Genomic DNA, 20,759 nt, shown 5'->3' with positions numbered 1-20,759 from the left:
ATTAGGAACTTGAACTCCCCATACGTCCTCAAGTCTAGGGATTAGTCAAAGCTAGTACACACAAGTCGATTATAATCCAAGCATGATGGTTCTCCTGGTCTAGAGACTTAAATTGATCCTTCAATGCAAGTATCCAACAAGTCCAACACCAGGAGCTTATTTCAATGCACCTTTACACTCCTATGGAGGGAAGGGCATAGGCACACCAACTTATTACAAAACCCAATGGTGGAGACCCTCAATCCTAATTCATCATTGGTTCCCTCAGATAGAATGACCACATAAAAATGATAGCTACCACAAGCTTGTCCTATAACCTGTTAGGTGGTCATGGAATAATCTAACACAACTCTCCCTTGACCAATGGTCATTGTGTCTAATCTTAAGTTCCCAAGGACAACCAAAGGAATCCCTCTCCTTTAACCCATATGCACGTATGATTTAAGATATACCCACGTACACGTCATGACATTAAAAATATGTCCGCAAATGGACCTATGGTCATCATGATCTACATTCAAGATCATCTAATCAATGGAAAAGATTAACACATTGACTTAGCAAGTTATACAACAACAAACTCCCACTTGCCCAAAAAGCTAATCTCCCTTAACTTGAGTACTTGTGCCAAACAAGACTCTATCCAACCATAGTAACACAGAGGATCATAACATGATGTTGGGAGTAAACTTGTCCTCTCATGGAAGTCCACAAAGTTACTCATAGCACAGAGCTATATATATTATGCAACATTCCATTGTTGTCCAATTCATTGTGTCTTTAACCTCGTCATGATCTAGACCAATTACCAGCAACCTAAATTTTAACTAAAGAACCACATGATCCTTAGGAATAATACATGCACAAACCACATATCTAGATCATCATAGAATTAATATGAGTTGTCCATACAACACTTGACAACATTACAATTAGAATTATGAGATGACCCACTATCTAAAATATTATTCAAACAAGCAAATACAACATCCACACAAGTGGATCATAAAGCCATATTCACATTGAGGTTCATCTAACACAAATAACCTCACACAGTTGATCTATAACTGTGTAATCATGACATGTCCTTATTCTCTCCCACTGATTGAGACATCTTCACATCTCACTTCATAAAATGTACAGTGTACATTACATTCCCTTTATTACAAGGTTAGGAACCTCTCTTATCTCAATTGGGAATTGACACTAACAATTAAAACATGCCAAGAGGCATCCTTTCCCATAACCAGCAAGAAAGTCATATGGTTTCATTGAGTAATGCTCCGAACCATCTTACATTTGGTGGGAGAAAGATTGACTACCAAGATACAACCCATATCATATCCACCATTATCAACATCTCAAGATTCCATCCACAAGACAGGTGAGATTCCACGGCTTACACATACTATATATTTCAAGGAATACCATTGCATGTGGGAATATTAACCTCTTTAGAGTGTCAATGAGCAATCCAACATGATTCAAACCAAGTTTATGATGAAATATCGATGCGGTACTTGGATGCATCCATTCTAGGATAACATGCTTACTTAACCAGGTTAACGCATCCATGTGCAGCATAAAGGTATTTTTGTCCTAGAACATCCTCTATATGACTCATGTATATTTCATATTTTAAAACTCTAACCTACCACAATTTGGCAAATGAGTGTGGTAAGCATCAAAACAAGGATCCTAAATTCCTAATATGCATGTTGAATTAATCCTATCCTTCAAGGTGAGAATTGGATCACCAATTCTATCATTATTGCATATCTTGCACAATATCTTACCAAGAGTCTCTATCATAATTCATGAAGCTTTAACTAGATATTTGATGGATTTGTGATCCAAATCATTAGGATAACATAATCAAAGCCCAATCCCCGATACAAGATACATCCCAAGACAAGACTCTTATCATTCACCATGTCACATAGCGTGAATCATAAACAATATCAACAAGAACTACATGTACCAGTTATGAAGCTATAATGAGGAATGATAATCGAACAAAAGATAACCATCATCAAGTAAAAAATTGTTTCTCAAACAGACAGCTATGAGAAGTATAATAAGCTAATACTAGCAAACTATCTAAATCGGTCATAAACTAAAGAAAATCCTTGAAAGGGGCTTCATATAACTACTACACTCCAATCCTCACTACAGTCTTCAGCTCTGGCTTCTGCAGGTCTCATCCTGATGTAGGACGACCTAATCCAACCTTAAATGAGCATGGTATATGAAAGGGGCAGATTTATGCAATCTTAGAAAACAAATAAAATATCAACCTTATACATCATAAACACAAGAAAGAAATAAGGTTAATATAGCATTGATTATGGCCATCCATCACAAACACGAAGTATTGAATCTTAAAATCTGATTTTAGTTGGATCCGGCGAAAGATAGAACTTTCGTCTTGCAATAGGTCCGTCTAACGATCCAAGTGGATTTTCTAATCCAGAAAATAAGAATTTTCTAGATTGGGAAATCTGGAAAATTCAGAAAAGAATTGGTGGTTCTTCAAATTTAGATTTGGGTGATGAGTTTTATGTGGGGCTGAAAATCTTTTGATATCTAATGATTTAGATAAGAAAAAGGAACAAGATCGGCTTCTATATCTAAAGATTTTATGAGAAAAGGAAGATAATAAGGTTAAAGAAAAAGATTGCCTTGAGAAAAGAAAGAAGGAGAAAGAAGTAGGGGATGAGAAATCACTTCCTTGGGCCTCACGCCCTCTTCCAATCACTGGAAGTCGAAGACCAAATCGTCAGAAGCAAAAAGCTCTCTTTTTTCTTTCATAAACATATCATAACATGCTTTAGGCTTAGGGCAACCTTTATAAATTCGTAATTACATGAAATTACCAAAATACCCCTATTAAAAAAATTTTAAAAAAAAAGAAATTCGCACAAACTTTGTGCGCAAACTATCTCAAAACTTAAATAAACCAAATGTTCATAAACTAAATTCATTTAAGATGTTCAATGGGCCCCGATGATAGCGTCGTGAAGGTGGCGTAATGAAGGTAGGCCGTGACGATCCAACGGTCCAATCACACTATCCTCACGATCCAACGATCCAAATGTCTCCTTTAAGTAACTTACACATGTCACGAACACGTATGTAAGGTTTTCAACCTCTAGAAACCCGACTCGTATCCTACGTTGATATACTTTGAATGGCCTGATGTCCGCATCACATCCTCTCTTCACTTTCCTTCTTGAGTCTACCTACCATCTGCATTATTACAGTCACAGTTTAGGAGTAGTAAGCAAGCATAGATGCTTGATTTATTTGGAATGAACACAGGAAAGTGAGGAGTGAGCTATTCTTACATTTGCCTCACAAGCAAGCTGTCACTTGAATGCAAAGCACTCACTCTCCAAATGGCCCGGCTTCCCACAATGTTAGCAGGGTCCTTTCCCTTTCTTGCCATTACCTCCTGACTTGCCCTTTCCGGGTTTCTGAACACCACCTTTTGGGCCGGGCTACTAACTTTTTAATGGCTTGCTTTCATGAAGGTTGTTCTTCCCCCTTTGCCCGCCTTTCTTAGGTCATTTGGATTTGATTTAGCGCCCGTGGATCCCTTAGTCAAGTGAGCAACATGAAGATTGTCATGTTTATTGTTGACCTCAAAGATGGCCAGTTGTGTGTGCAACTCTGTCTCCGAATAAGCAATCTTATTCATATGGTAGTTGTCAACAAACCTTTTCTACATCAAAGTTAGAGACATTAACACCGTGCTGAATATAGTAACCTCCTCTTTAGCCACTCCCAACATCTCAAGCTCACTAGTGATCTCACATATATTGAGGAAATGATCACTTATGGGAGTGCACGCTTCTATTTTAGGTTATAGAGTTTCCTTTCTAAAAGCTTGGACTTAAGCGGCAATCTAAGAATAGAACATTCCATGTAGCCGCATACCAGCCATTCATCATATTCCACAACTGATGTGGATGACATCATAGACAGAGGCCAAAATATACACTTTGACCACTTCATTGTCCCTTTGCCATTTGATATGTTTAGCACAGATAGCCAGGAACTCTTTGTCATTATCCTTATTAGGAGAATGAGGGAGCAACTCTTGAATAACATAAGAGTACCCGCACTATAGTGAGAGCAAGCTCTAGTTTCTGGGGCCAGTTGATGATGTTTCTCCCAACCAGCTTGTTTTATACTAGACCACTAACTATTTCTCCAACAAAAGATAAAGTTGCTCCCAATTGTTTCTCAAACTCTCCCTGCATGACCATTGACAAATATTGTATACAGGTATATCTAGTGTCTTGTGCCCAGGCGTTCATTTTAGAGGCACATAGACAGTAAGTCATGCCATGCCTCCACATGGATCAACCACTCCCACTTCACGGAGCAGCTCTATACATAACCAGCTATGCGAAAGTAGTCATGTGGTGTAGATGTGCGCACAACTCCCTTATCCCATCTGATCGAACATGCACAATTACGCAGTCATAATCATCCACCATATAACAAAAAGCATCTCATGATGCATCATCATCACATGAAGCATAAAGCTACACAACATGCTTTCATAATCAGACAAGTAATCTAAGACATTCGAAGGAACTATCATGTCCCATTTTTGTGTATTAAGTTATGCGACTATGCGCATAACCAGGACACTCTCGAGGTTTATAAGCAGTTAAGTACCTCACATCATACACAGAATTATGCATGTTCTACTAGCATGCCCTACATGAGCATATGGTCTCATCTACATGGTCTATACACGCATGCACACAGCCTAATACATGTCAAGGTCTATGATGTCCCATCTTCACATAATGGGCTGAATGCCCGTACATCTAAGGCACGACAAGGACTGTGTCCCTCTTGCATGCCCTCAAAGTAATGACCATACAAGCACAATCATCTTGTTAGTGCTCAACTTAGACCACGGTTGATGGGGACATCACGCGCACAAGCACGCCCCCCTACGCACGTACGCAAGGAGGAGGAGGGCCCCACTATCTATCTGGATCGATGACGACGTCCAGGGATGGTCTCCTAGAGGATTGCGTTTTGGTTCGTTGGAGTGGACCCGATAGTCATGTGAACCCCACCATAGGTTCTCATGATCATGGCCCACTATTCTAATTGATCTAGTACTTTGGGTTTTGCTTATTATGTTATTAGGAATACATGGACGGTTTAGATTGCTTTGATTAGTTGTTATTTTTTATTACTTCGTCTCCAAGTAATAGGTTGCGTACATGGCGCGAGTTTTGGGGTATAGGGTTTTATTATAAATAGACACCCCTTGTAGTCTTTTTTTCTCAATGAAGATTAATAAAATTGCAGCGTTTTTCTGCTCCTCTAAATTTTTGAGTTGTGGATATTCAATTGGATGCGAAACCCTCCCTTTCTCGAAAGGGTGACTACCGTGGTACAAAGCCACACCTATCCCGATTCGCCCCCACCTCTTCAATCCATATTTCTCCTCCTACAAGCATTCCATCTGCAAATCTATCAATATTTGCAGGCGTTTCTCCATCTACAGTAGATTTCCAGAATTTGGCCCTTCAGGAGGGCTGAAACTTCGACGAAGCACCACGCACAAACCATTCATCGGATCGAGCTGAGATTTGGGGGCTTTGGAGTCCATCCCTAGCCGACCAGGGCTAAGGTGGCATTTTTCTGAATAGTGGGCCCCACACGCGTGTGGTCAATATCATATGCACGTGCATCTGGGTCATTACTACTGTCCACACGTGCGGTATTTTTTTGGTTCGCCTCTCTCCTCTCTTTCACCCCTCTTTCACCCCAAATCCCTAACCCTAATCCTAAATTACTCAAATCCCCAATTCTATGCCCTTTCTTCAACCTTAGGGTTCCCCGAATTGAAATTTGTGAACCCCTTGGATTAGCGAATTATTTCTGTGCATGTGTAGATGAATTTACCCTCCTTTGATTCTTGTTTGGTCTATAATTTTGATTGATTCGGCACTAGCATGTGTAGGCTTGGATCCGCATAAGATTCCCCTTGATTGAGTGTTTGAATTTTTGTGTGGGATGTGGAATTTTTTGTAATTGTTTCTGAACTAGTGTAATCTAAAGCCTGAAAATCTTGAATTTCATGTCCTGCATCAATGGTGTCCCACAATATAAATACTTAAAATAGGGAAATTTTGGGAGAGAATATTCAGCATAATAGGAGATCATACATGCATTCATATCATAGGCAGTGTTATCATAATCGTATGATTCACAATATGAATTGTACGATTCATATAGTATCGTATGGGGGTATAATTTGAATCGTACACCCAAATCGTAAATCCCAAACAATCGTACTAATCGTATCGAATCATACAATAATCGTATCGAATCGTATGAATCATACGATAATTGTAGATTACATAAATGGGCCCAACAAGTACTTAAAAATCATTTTTTAATTCTATTTTTTCTTCTTTCTTTGTACCCTTTTTCTCATAAAACATGAAAAGGGCTTTCCCCTATTAAATATATCCTCATTTTTTTCTTTTGAGAGAGCGAGAGAGGCAAGAGAAGATTTGGGGATCTTGATGTTCAAAAACCCCAAGCAAAGAAATCAAAATACTATTCACAATGGAATCGAATGCCATTTTTCCTAACGTGATTCTACACTTAATAAAGGTACAAATAACAAAATTATTAAAGGACTCTTGTATGTTTTTTAAGGTAAATTTTCCGAAAGACAACAAAAGAAAACAAAGGAAATATACAAATCCTCTAATATCATCATATATATACCATATACATTTTCTCAATTGATAATATCATGATATGTATTACTTTTTTGGTACATGTTGATGGGAAATGGATGATTAATGAGTTTTTAATCTGTTCTGATTTACTTATATTTTTTCATTTTTTTTAATGTATATTTTTTTAATTAAAATTAAAAATTAAAAAATCTTATGATTTACGATACAATTTGAGATTTGATATGATTCACCCCTCTTACGATTTGCAACACGATAACAATTTTGACAACATTGATCATAGGATAATAATCAAGATACAATCAGGGCATCAAAACCATGTACAAACATGTCCATGGCAACTAGGAATCAATGCGTGACTCAAATATAGCCATGTGATAATAATGGATTGATATGATGAAATCTCCTACATCAGGCAATCAAAAAGTCGATCTTCAGCATGTCAACATTGGGCTAGGGTTCAATTTTCAGCGTAATATGATATCGAATGGACGAGATCCGTTGAAAACAAGATGAACTGCCTTGATCGCATCCTGTCCAGATCTGGCCAGCAACTGTCAAATCTAATATATACATCTTACAGAGCATGATAGGGGAGTCTTGATCTCAAATTTCATATCAATCCGAACCCCAATGGATGAGATATGGCCTGGTCAAGTTTCAATCAATCCTAACCATCCAAAATCATCGGATCCACGCGTTGTTCAGCGAAAGCATCCACTTGTACAGATTGTTCAACCCTTCAATAACATCCCATCAGATCCATATGGCTTGGCCAAGCCTGTGGCCAGGCAATCAAGGGAAATACACATAATGGACAGTCATCATTCACATGATCATGCAGACCACATGTTCGTGGACTCCACACATCAAAATAGTGGGCTGGTCATGTGGTGCCCATGCCTTTAGAGGGTGTGGATGGGCCCCGTCCCACACGTGTGGACATCCAAGACTTTACACACTTTCCTAATTTAGGTTCAATCTATACCATTCATCTATGATGTGTACATAATTAATGAAGGGAAAATCACATGGACCAAACTTTTTTTTTTTCAGATTTTCCCGATATAGAAATCCTCAAAATTCTCCCACTAGGTACCTTACTAAACAAAGAAACTAATGGGGATTCCAAACTTAGAAAGATATGGAAAACTCAGATTTTAAGAAAGTGGGAGAGAAAGAAGGGAAAGCGCAAGACTCTACCTTAAAAACTATGAGCAAGAGGTCCGATATGAGTAACCCATCACTAGCAGTTCTAAGTAACTTCATTGTTTTGTCCAATTTGGATGGTAACATGGATATATATGATGTGCTCATAGATGACCTTACTGGTATGGTTGTCTCAACATCTCAAAGTGTGATTCAAGGAGTACCAGCCACTGCACCAAAAGCTGCAGAGTTGTTGGAGAAGCACCGGAAGCCCTCCCAAGAAAACCAACCGAAACCTCCCTGTGAGCTACCCCATATCTCACATGTCCCACAGTGGGCCTCACCCCATGGCCATTCTGTATCTCATAGACCCCACCTCATGGGCCACCCCTCCCCAATGTGTAGATGCACCTGCAACATCCACCCACACCGATAAGGAAACTTAAACAGTGGTCTCCTACTCTAATATCACTTGATGCAGGGAGTGTCGGCCAACACATCAAAAGCTCCAAAGTTGTTGGGAAAGCACCGAAATATCCCTTTATCCAGGCCCTCCCAGGCAAACCGATCGAGACTTCCCTGTGGGCTACCCTGTATCTCACAAGTTCCATAGTGGGCCCCACCCCATGGCCATTTTGCATCTCACAGACCCCACCTCAGTGTGGAGATGCACCTGCATCAGAGTGACCCTTACACTCCCAACCATAGACTTCTCATTATCCAATGATTCCTTATAAAGATCTTAACTTGGAAGTTGGAATGTGCGAGGCCAAAATAGGTCTTCCATGCAGAAGGAGCTTAGTGATGCCATTTATATCCTTGACCTTTCCATTATCTGGATAGTTGAAACGCACATCAACAAGGCAAATTTATATTATACTTGCAATACTATTCTTCCTAGCTCTTGGAAGAACAAATCAAATGTCGATTATGGTTCTAATTGTAGGATTCTCATAGCTTGGAAGCGCTCTATCCAGGTCTCAATTCTGAATATAACTGGTCCATTCACTGGTGTCTACGCTTCAAATGATGCCCACCAAAGGATAGACCGATGGGATGATATTACTCAACTCAGAATTGGTCTTTCTTCTCCATGGATCATGGCCAACGATTTCAATTGTATCGGCTAGCTTCATGAGAAAAGAAGTGGAGCAAACCCAAACTTGAGACAAATTGAAGACTTCAACAATTGATTCTCCTTAGCAGGGTTTGATGATCACATGCTCGCTGGTAATATCTTTTCATGGTTAAACTCTAGCTCGGACTCTCAAAGGATTGAGTGCAAATTAGATCGACTTCATGCCAACTCCATCTGCACTGACTCCTTTGGCAACTAGAAAGCCTCCTACTTGCACCCTGGTCTTTCGAATCACTCCCCTATGCTCCTAGACATGGATGTAGGATCATTTAGTGAGAAAAATTCATTCTGTTTCTTTAATTACTAGCGCAAAATGGAGGGTGATGGGGACATCAAGCGCACACGCGCACACGCGCCGCCCCCTCTACGCACGTACGCGAGAAAAGGAGGGCCCCACCGTCGATCTGGATTGATGACAACATCCAGGGAGGGCCTCCTAGTTAGAAGACAGAGTTTTGATTCATTAAAGTGGGCCCGATAATCAAGTAAAACCCATCATGGGATCTCATGATCGGGGCCCACTAGTCGGATTGATTTCATATTTTAGGTTTTGCTTATTGTTATTATTTAGAACATCATGAATGCATTGGATTTCTTTATTTGGTTTTTATTTTAGTTTACTTTATCACCAAGTAAGAGGTTGCGCACATGGCGCGAGTTTAGGGGTATAGGATTTTTCCTATAAATAGACACCCCTTATAGTTCTTTTGATTCATTGAAGTTGAATAAAAAAAATTGCGCAGTTTTTATACTCTCTGAGTTTCTGAGTTGTGGAAAAATTAAAGTGGGTGCGAAGCCCTCCCTTTTCGAAAGGCTGAGATTAAAGCGGGTGCAAAGCCCTCCTTTTTCAAAGGGTTAACTACCGTGGTGCAAAGCCACATTTATCCCCATCCGCCCCTCCATCTTATTTCATCCTTCCCACAACCATCTTCGCGCCCAATCCGTTTGTTTTGCAATTGTTCATCCCTCCATAGCCAGTTTTCAAAATCTAGCCCTGCAAAAGGGTTGAAACTTCAACGGAGCACCACGCCCAGACCACAGCCCGGATCGACGTGAGATTTGGAGGTTTTGCAGCCTCAGCCTAGGTGACCAGGGCTAAGAAGCCGATTTGGGAAGGCGGGCCTTCATCGCACGTGCGGCCAGCCCATCTGCGCACGTGTGTCAGCTCCTGGGCACCGTCTGCACACGGGAGCTATTTTGGGTCAGGTTTTTCTCTTGTTTTCCTTTTTTCATCCCTAATTTTATAAACCCTAACCCTAGATTTCCTTAAATCCCCTATTTCTATCTCTTTTCTCACCCTAGGGTTCCTTGATTTGAAATTAATGAATTCCTTGGATTGGGGATTGATTGTCATGCATGTGTGGATGGTTTATATTTCCCTTTGAGTATTGTTTGGTTCATAATTTTTATAGATCCAGTCCTAACGTGTATAGGCCTGGACCCACATAGATTCGCCTTAATTGAATATTTGGACTTTTGTGTAGGATGTGGAATTTGTGTAATTGTTTATGAACTAATGTGATCTTAAGCCTGAAATCTTGCACATCATATCTATTTTCCATGTCCTGCATCAGATGGTTTCTTCTAGATTGTTGATGTGTGGTCCTCTCCTGTTGATGGAATGCCTACAACTGTGGTTGCCACTAAGCTAAAAAGAGTTAAACATGCATTGAAAAATTGGGTGGCCAATAGACTTAGGCTTTCCTCACAAAGCTTCAATGTTAAAAAGAATCTAGAGCACATCTAACTAGCAGTGCAACGAGACCCTTATAGCTCCAACTTTGATTTGGAAAAAAAAAAAGGTTAAAGAGGAATTGGATCACCTCTAGAGACTGGAATTGTCTATGCTCAAACAAAAAGTCAGAGACACTAGGCTTAACCTGGGAGATGCCAACTCTAGATATTTCTATTTCTCAATTAATTTTAGACAAGCATCCTTTAAAAAATAAAATAAAATAAAATAATAAAATAAAATAAAATAAAATAAAAAATAAAAAATTATGAAATTAAGGATAAGGATGGGTTCATCTGTACTAATTAGGATGAAATTAAGGTTGCCTTAGTTGATCATTTTAAACGAATTCTTACAAATTAAGTTGCGATCGAATGTACAGAAAACCATTCTGAATATGACATCAATGTCCTCGCACAGAAATCCAAAACCCGTATTCCATTTTCCTTTGACCCACCTTTTACCAAAATACCATTAGTTTGCCCCTTCTGCAAAACTACACCAAACTAATTTGGTTAGTGAAATTCCAAAACTATCCCTCCCCAAGCCATGAAAAGCTTCCAATGTCTCAATCCTAGCCACTCTATTCCAAAGCCTCTAAAAGCCTCCTCGAATTCCCTAAATCCTAACACGCCTTAAGAGTTTCTTCAATTTACACCTATACCACCCCATTGGCATCTAAGATCATGCCAATTGTCGATCATCCCCAATCTTCCTACCCTTGAGAACACCCCCAACCTCTCCTCAATTACAACTCTATCATCCCTCTCCTTTACAATGTTCGAATTATCTCCGATATTATCTTTATCTCTAGCTCAGCGATACCGATAACACTGGTAATGATACCGATAACGTTGGTAGAATCAGAAATTTCAGGTATTAGCAATGTATCGCTAAGTATCACCAATGTATCAATATCACTAATGTAATCGCCCAACTATGTAAATTCTAGGCGTCGCTTGTATTGCCAATGCATCAATATCGCTAATGTATCGCCAATATTTTTTACTATGTAAATTCTATGTAATGCCTGTATCATAAGTGTATTGACGATATTTCAATAATATTGCTGACGTATTGATATGATTAAAATTTCATTTATTAGAAAAAAAAATTATTTCAATTTTTTTTTTCCATTGGCACATGGTTGTATGTAGTGTTCAATTTGTCATTGATAATATTGATAATATCTCGCAACATGTGCAATATTGAGACCACAATCTTTGGTTTTCTTTCCAATTGTTGATGATTTCTTGGTGAAACATCATGCGTTGTTGATATTTTTCAATATCGATGGATGTTTGGATGGAAGGTTGGATGGTTAAATAGGCTGGATGGGATGGTTAGACTGATTTCTTACAACAACACATGCTTTTAAGGCCCCATTAAATGGATACTTGTTATACATGCCTTCTTTTTGCAAATTTTTTATTTCTAAATATGCAAATATGTACATTTTAACATCTCCTGAAGATCCACTGAAAATTCCACCAATTTTCCCATGTTTCCCCACATTTCCGATTATCAGCGATATCATCGGCGATATCAATATTGTTTCCGTATCCCTGGCCAGCGAAACCTGTAGCGATACCGATACTTCAAACATTGCTCCTTTATAAATAAAGGCCTCTTGCTACAAAAGAGGGGTCTTGCATCTCAAAAATTCCAAGTCCTATAGCTCCCTCTATGATCTAAACTCCTATACTAAGAGAAAATCTGTTATTCATAATGAAGAAGGAGAGTTTGAGACAAGGGCTAAGAGCTTGGGAAGCTCTTCTCTACCAAGGCCAAAGAGTACAAGTCTACTCCTTGGAGTGGTGAGCCATGGCTTCAGAAACCTTTAGGTAGAAGAACGGTTCTCTTGTTCTTCCTTCATCATCTCTCCTAAAAGAAGCAAGCTAGGCAAGATCCTCCTCATCGCAAGATCTTGAAGAACCTTTAAGGAGCTCCAATCCAAGTTCAAGCCCAACTTGAAGAGAAACAAATCCATCAAATTCGCAAGGACAAAAAGACCAAGACACGGATCCTTTGCCACATCCCTCCCACTCTCTTTATCAATTCTTATTATGGCCCTCCTACTTTCTATCTCCTCTTCTTCTTCTCTTTTCTCTTTGGTTACATTGGGAACCAACCAAACCATTTATTGAAATTCCAATTGAGGGAATCTCATTCTCATCAAGTAGAGACCATTGTACGCGGTGGAACAGGAAGCTTAACACCTTCCCTATTCCACAAATGCGGTCCATACCCAAGAACTTGTTGAATAGCTGACATCGGGGTGAAGTCCACAAAAATCAAGAGAATCACTCCCTTGATTGTTGGATAAAAAATAAGGGTGATAACCTATCCCTGAACCGTACATGAAAAAGGCTAGTAGGGACTCCAAGATTGACTTTGAAGGCTTTACAATTCATATAGGCCTTTGTCGCTACAACGACATCCCCGCCTCCTTAAAAAGGAGCATCTACACTTACAAGTGATTAGAAACTGCTAGCAGCAGGACTTGCCCATCCTCAACTCGTACTTTCTAGATTTAGAGGGGCATTACCTGTTGTCTTTAAGCTACTGAGAATGCTTCTATCAATGTCTATATTTTACTGGTGTGCATGCCTTGTAGAATTTATGTCATTCTATAAAGGCAGATGGCATGATGGTTGTATTACATTTACATCTATAAGGACAAATGCAGGCGTGTAGGGGGCTCACGGTTACCAGAACATACCCCTATTGGTAATATAAAAATCAAATGACCTAGCTTTCCCTACAACAGGTTTAAACACAACCAATGAAATAAAAGCTAACAATTCTTATCACATCCAAAAAATAAGGTAGATATAGCCATTTTCCCAATTTCAGGGATAAAATGTTTCAACAAGATAATTGTATCATTATTTTTAGAGAGAGAGAGAGAGAGAGGCATCCTCCATCAACCCAAAAAATGTGTACTGTTCATCTGATGGGCCTCACTGTGGGTGGACTGTCCCAAAATTCCTTCCAATGGGACAATTAGAGCCTTTGATCAACAGCATATATATAGCAATCTGGGGCACTTTTGCGACATGTCCATCCATGATGGGGCCCATCAAAGCAGTCATCCAGATCACCAAACCATTGACTCCACTACTACAGAGTCAAGGCCCAAGGACACTATACATAACCTCAGACTGACAATCACATCATTTCTCTTTCAACAATACGATTTACACCTACAGGTCAGCTACCTAATGGCTATAATGCATACAGAGATATTAAACAAGGGACTTTGAAGAGCAGCTTCAGTTAAGATTATAGACTCAAAATGTTAGTGTAAACCAGCGTGTTAATCAGTAACTTACAAGTCGAGACAGACTACTCTCGGACATCGAACAGCAGAAACAGACATCATTAGGGGTTGAAAATTCAATTGAGTCCAAACTTTCTTCTGGCTCAACTTTACAGTGTTTCAGTTCAACTTTTGAACAGGAACCGAATTGTCCATCTTCTAAAACTGAATGTGGCTCGTTCCCTGTTGAGTAGAGATTGGAAATACCAAGCAGTTCATCTAACAATGAACACCACTTAAAATATCAAAATAATCAACTGCATCAATGAGAAGAGCATAGAAAAGAGAAGACAAACCAGATGGACAATGTTTCTCTTCCATTGTAAGGGGATATTCATGGCATTTAGATGCATTCACATTAGTCTCAAGGGCACTTCCCATGTTACCATCATCCAATTCCATTTTGGGCAATGTGACTGGCTCGTTTCCTGCCAAGTAGTTGCTATTGAAGTTAATAAAGAAAATAGGCGCTGTAAAGAGAAATTATAGAATACAAAGCCGCAGAAAATGTGTACTCTTCCCAGGCACTATATTCTGTACATGTGGGGCCATGGATCAGTTAACCAGACATGATCTGATGAGCTGCGCCATAAATAGGAGATGCCGGGAAAATCACTCAGATTGGAAGTTCCGTCCCTTGAATTGGCCCTATTTTCTGTTGAATGTGGACCTTCGCTGTATTTGTCCTCACCACCCATTTTGTAGGCCACTCATATAAGAGTTACTCTTTTGACCTGGGACAGTTTTGGAGCATCTCTCATCAGCGCATCAGATCAACAGTCCCCCATGTACAGAATCCTGTGACTCAGCAAAGTATACATCAGCTGAGGCTTAGTACCCTATAATTGCTCCACTGTAAATCACCACATAAGAATCTGAAAGGGAAAACACAAGAACATAATGAAATATTGATTCAATGGTTTAGAGGTTTTAGAAGAAACATACAAGAGCCACTAACCAGAGTATGTACATTTTTGTTCATCAGATAGAGGATATCTACAGCTACCAGCATCGGATATGTTCACACTTCCATTCTCATTTTCACTGTACCCTATCATAGACATGGTCTGGAGTCTTCCCGAGGAGTTCTCAAGATGGGAGGAATTCTCTGTCGTTTCCTGTTCTTTATCCAAATATTCAGGATGGCATTCACCATCGAACATTTTAAAGCCAGTGAAGCTTAAAGGTGCAGTTCGGCTTCTTGCATCTCCCTCTGCATTTGTCATGTCATCATCAATAACACCAGATGGTAATTCTGAGGCATCAGGCATCCTTTTAGATATTGGAATCATATCCACATCTTCAGCACTGAAGTTACCATCAGCCATATTGAAGCCGTGTGAGTTAGAAGGAGCATTCCCACTTCTATCAACTCCTCCATTCATTGAATCTCCCTCAATCATGTGGCGTGGTAATTCTGAGGCAACGGAAGTCCTTTTAGAGCTATTTTTGAAGGGGGAAGATTCTTCCATTGTTGTCATTACTTCATCCTTTTCATCAGCGCATTTAGTTTCAATTATTCCAGTGTCAGGAAAGCTTAGAGGAGCAGTTTCACATCTTGTAGCTCCCTCTTTGCTCACTGAATCTTCATCAATCATGTAGCATGGATTTTGGGAAGCATCAGAATTCATTTTAGAGCTGTCATCATGAGATTTTTCTGTTGTTTTTGGTACTTTTTCCATGCCTTCATCTTCACATTTATTCCCAATCACTCCAGAGTCGGGAGAGTTGGAATGAAAGGCTCTGCTTCTTGAAGCTGCCTCTTCATGCACTGAATTTTTCTCACCACTGTACTTCATTCGCATCTCCTGCTTCATTTTACAGCTAACGGCAGAATTGGAAGATTTTACTATTGATTTTGGTACTTCATCCACATGTTCAGTGTTGCATTTACTCTGGAATGCAGCTCCCTCTTCCTTGATTGAATCTCCATCTATCAGGTAGCATGCGGTGTCTGATGCATCAAAAGTACTTTTACAGCTATTCTCATGATGGGAAGATTCTTCCTTTGCATTCGGTACTTGCTCCCTATCTCCAGCGTCACATTTAAGCGCAACTCCTTCATTGTTAGACATGCATGAAGGACGAGGTGGGCTTCTCACATCTCCTTCATCCAAGTCTTTGTCAATCACGTTGAATGCTTTTTGCAAGGCATCACAAGTCATTTTGGAGCTACCATCATGATGAGATGTTTCTGTTCTTCTTGGTACATTTTTCATAACTTCAGCGTCAGGTTTATTGCGAATCATCTCAAAGTCAGACAAGTTTGAATGAGCAGCATTGTTTCTTGAAGCTCCCTCAATCACCGAATCGTTATCAACAATGCTCTTCATCCACATCTTCAGCTTCCTTTTAGAACTAACGGCACAATCTGAAGATTTTTTTGATGTTGGTATCTTGTTCGAATCTTCAGCATCACATTTACTCTCAACCATCTTGAAGTCAGATGAATTTGAAGGAGCCATTCTGCTTTTAGCAGCTCTCTCTTCATTTGCTGAATATCCACCATCCTTGTGGAATGGTGCTTCTACCACATCAAAACTCTTTTTAGATCTAGTTTTGTACCGGGAGGATACTTCCAATACTGACTTCTGCGTATCTACAGCATTGCATCTAGTCCCAAGTATTTCAACATCACACGAGCTCAAAGAAGCACTTCTACTTCTTGCAGCACCCTCTTCATCATCCAGAGTCATTTTAGAGCCACTATCATGATCAGCAGATTTTCCCGGTTTTGTGGGAAGTTTGTCTGGAGTTTCAGCATCACACTTATTCCCAATCATTTCAAAGTCAAGAGCAGTTCTGCTTCTTGCAGCTCCTACTTCATTCATTGAATCTTCATCAATAACATAGCGTGGTATTACCGAGATATCAGAAGTCCTTTTAGAGCTACTAGCATAATTAGAATATTTTTCCATCGGAGTTGGTGCTTTGTCCGTACTCTCAGACATCTCAAAGTTAGATGAGTTACAAGGAGGTGTTCTGCTTCCTGTAGCTTCCTCTTCATTCATTGTAGCTCCCTTTTCATTCATTGCATCTGTATCAACCATGTAGCGTGGCATTTTAATAGACGGTGAACAGTCAGGGGAAGGTTTCCTCGCTCTAGCTTGTTTTCCTTTATGATGATTGCCGTTGTTTCTTGTGGAGAAGTTCAACCTTTCCAAGGTACTTGTGCCAAAGATTTGGACTAGAAAGTGGGACCCGACAATGTAATTGAATACCAAGATCTCTCCAAACTTCACAGAATGATCTGACACAAATTTATCCCATCCTTGCTGAAAAGCCAAGGACCCATCTACCATCGATAACTTTACCCTCCACTGCTGTCCTCTCATATCTTCAAGAAGAGTGCTCTGATCAACCAAAGCTACTGCTCTGCGGTGAAATTTCGGAGGTAGGAACTGCAAAGTTGTTTATCAAGGGGAGGCATGATTTAGAAAACATGTTAAAGATAAGATACAAGAGTCATCAATGAAAAACATATGCAACCCATGTGTCTTTTTTTAAGAGTCATTTACTGAAGTAAAATAAAAAAAATAAAAATAAAAACTCTTCAGTTTTACATGGATAAAAAGCTAAATTATCAATCACTAGCAATAAAGTATAAAGTTTATAAGAGAGCTCACTTTCCTGAACAACCTATTATCTTATACGTCCATGACAGATACCAAAATGCTATAAAATCGGGGAGACTGTCCTTCGAGATACTTCCATGCCAATAAGGGTGGCAATGGCCAGGTAGCCCACCCGATCCAGCTTTGAGCCGGGCTTGGACCTATCAGCTCTTTTTTTTAGCCTGATCAAGCTAGAAGGGTATTCAAGTAATTTAACCACCCCATATTTTCCAAAAATTCAAATTTCAAACCATATATCCCTTTACCAAAAAAATCACACCCTCTAATGGTTAGTGATGGCTGAAGAAAGGTAAAAAAGAAGAGTGAAGACTGGCAACTAAATCCACGAAGTTGGATCGAAGATCTGGAAGGATGCCAACTAAATCCCCTCAAAAGGATTAAGATATTAGAACCAATATAAGTCAGTTGACTGGCAACTTTCTTCTATAGGCATATTTTTCTCTCAATTACATGAAAGTGCATGAAATTTAGTCCTAACAAGTCTTCAGCTGTTACAGCAAAATTAAGTCATGTTAATCATCATCACAAAATGGTTTCCCTGAACAACGCTAATAAGCCTCACTTGTCAGATATCATAATTAAAAATTCGGAACCTCCTAGAAGATTTTTCACTAAAAAAGAAAAATGTATTAAACACATACAAGGAAGAATGTGGTGAGGTTAAGACATTTCACAACTCCATGATGAGGCAAATAATTCCAAGGTTCAATCTCCCACATGCGGGTAGAGTTGATATTCAAGAACCAAAATAAATGAAAAATAAGGAAAAGATTAAGAAGAGAAACAAGAGGAAAAGAGAGGAAAAGTGTGGAGAGATTGGATTAGTCTATCTTTATGATAAACTAATCTATTTATCTTAATAAGAAGGAAATTACAATAGTGCCACTACGGGGTAAAAAGCCTAAAATACCCCTTCCCCTTAAAATATAACTAAAAAATCTCTCTATGATTCCCCTCAAGTTGGACAATATATATCAATCATGCGCAACTTGTCAATAATACGATGAAGAGAACCCCAACTAAAAGACTTATTAAAGACATCAGCCATGTACACCCCTGAGCAAATAAATAGTGTCTCAATCTCCTTATTAGCTACCTTCTTCTATATAAAATGGCAATCAACCTCAATACGCTTAGTACGCTCATGAAAAAAAAAGAAAAAAAGATTACTAGCAATGCGAATCGCAGCTTGATTATCAGAGTTAATGGAATGGGAGTACCAAAAGAAGGATAGCTAAGCTCTTGTAATGGTGTTTGAAATCAAATGAGCTCACAAGTTGTAGGAAAATGGTAATGTAGAACACAATGGAGGAGAGAAGAATTTGATGACGAAAACAATCAGATCTAGCAGGTTCAAGGCTTGATTTGAATAGTCAAAATCTAAAGACAGATTTACTGCACAGCCCATGCACCAAAAAATCACAGGTTACCAGTCACACAACAATGACGCAGCACATTGTCACATGACAGCAACAAGGTCAACTAGCCAAGTGAACATGTCGCAGCCCACAAGCGCAATTCTACCTGTCATGCTACAAAATCATTTCTCAGCTGCTACTCTACCCGTCACACTAAAAATCATCGCTCAGCCGCCACGCAGCAGTGGCCCAGCCCATCTGTTGGGCGAGAAAAATTACAGCTTACTAGTAGCAAGACAATGAAACAGCCCATAGGCGAAGCACGCCTGTCACATGACAGTGGCAAGACTGACTAGTCATGTGGCAATCTAGCGGCTTGAAAAAATCAAACAAAAATAAAATAAAATCACGGTTTACCAGTCGCATGACAGTGGCAGAGGCTGCAAGCACAGCACACCTGTGGCGCAACAGCAGCGAGGCCGACTTGTTAAGCGACAATGGCGCACAGCCCACAGGTGCAGGGCTCCTACCTGCAACAGCAGCGAGTCCATTCCATGGAGTTGATGGATGGCACGTTTGGGCGTTGCCCAATGGACCCAGCTAGATGGATGGTCATGATTTCACGAAACTAATAGCCACGTGTAGGCTTTAGTAGCAAGCAAAGCAAGAGTAGTTGAGTGAAGAAAGAAGTTGAAAAGTAACTCCATCAAAAAAATAAAGAAGCAAACGAATGAAATGCAAAAGAAGAAATGAAAAAGAAAAAAGAAAAGGCAACAGAAGAATCAGCAGCAATCAGAAGAAGAAGAGAATAAAATACCAGAGATTTTGAGAAAGAACCAATCATGACTTTGAAGAAGGAAAATGTGGTGGGAACATGCGCTTTCTTCCCATCAATCAGTAAGCATTTCTTCCTGCATTCCTCACATGCTTCCATCCCTCTCTGAGTATCTCTCTGCAATGTTGCAAAAACCCAATTTCTACTTTTGTGGGAGCGGCTCTGTTTTCACAATCTAAGCAAAAGAGTTCCCCTTTTTTATCCTCTTTTCTTGAATTCGATTCTCCTTTTCCATTTTTGTCGCTTTTCCACTCTTCACACGCGCGCTTCATGCACACCTCCCAACTGCCGTCCCCACCGTACATCTGAAGGCCGTGACGGTTGTCTCTTGGGAGACGAATCTGACCATCTAACCATTCCGAGTATTGCTGTTTTACTGTAGACCGCTGCTCGTTGTCAATGACAACTTTGATACGCAGGCAAGAGTACGATGGAGGCCGTGTACGTACTTAGAAATTGCATACGTGGCATACAATAATTCAAATTCACTGTTTTAATTGTAGGCCCCACTCTATATGTATTATCAACAAAAAGAAATGTTTAAACTTACTTGTAACTATCCAATTGGTGGACATTGATTGGATGGTTGAAAGTGATAAGCATCCAATGGCCCTATTTCACAAAAAAAAAAAAAAAAAAAACCAAATGCGGAACAATAAAAAGTTGGGTTTTTGTAAATAAATAAATAAATAAAAATGATTTGGGATTGTAATTTACACGAGTTGGGTTTTAGAAATTAATCGGTTTAGTTTGATTTAATGCATTCCTAGGATGCAGTTTGAGACTGGGTGAGTATCGAGCGTTGTATGCGGCAAGAGTATCAAATAACCCCCATGCATTATCA

General features: G+C 39.5%; 1 protein-coding gene across 5 annotated transcripts in view; it reads right to left on the bottom strand.

Moving 5' to 3' along the window:
* The window catches only part of LOC131246223 (uncharacterized), a 30,042-nt gene extending 9,760 nt beyond the window's left edge, over nt 1-20,282 (bottom strand). The window contains exons 1-6 of one of the 5 annotated variants that reach the window (XM_058246133.1): nt 19,898-20,280; nt 15,046-17,488; nt 14,384-14,515; nt 14,101-14,270; nt 3,217-3,249; nt 1,901-2,207 (exon numbers count right to left, since the gene is read on the bottom strand). In XM_058246133.1, the coding sequence (XP_058102116.1) occupies nt 2,142-2,207; nt 3,217-3,249; nt 14,101-14,270; nt 14,384-14,515; nt 15,046-17,488; nt 19,898-20,014 (2,961 nt within the window). In that variant the 5' untranslated portion in view covers nt 20,015-20,280 and the 3' untranslated portion in view covers nt 1,901-2,141. Of the gene's footprint in view, nt 1-1,900; nt 2,208-3,216; nt 3,250-14,100; nt 14,271-14,382; nt 14,516-15,032; nt 17,489-19,497; nt 19,709-19,897 lie in introns of those variants that run through there. The other 4 variants (XM_058246132.1, XM_058246131.1, XM_058246134.1 and 1 more) reach the window with 4 other exon arrangements.
* Between the last annotated feature and the right edge of the window lie 477 nt (nt 20,283-20,759).

This window comes from Magnolia sinica, chromosome 5, assembly GCF_029962835.1.
Source record: "Magnolia sinica isolate HGM2019 chromosome 5, MsV1, whole genome shotgun sequence".
In the NCBI taxonomy this organism is placed as follows: Eukaryota; Viridiplantae; Streptophyta; class Magnoliopsida; order Magnoliales; family Magnoliaceae; genus Magnolia; species Magnolia sinica.
Note: the sequence above shows the minus strand (reverse complement) of the source record. Positions and strands in the feature narration are given on the sequence as shown.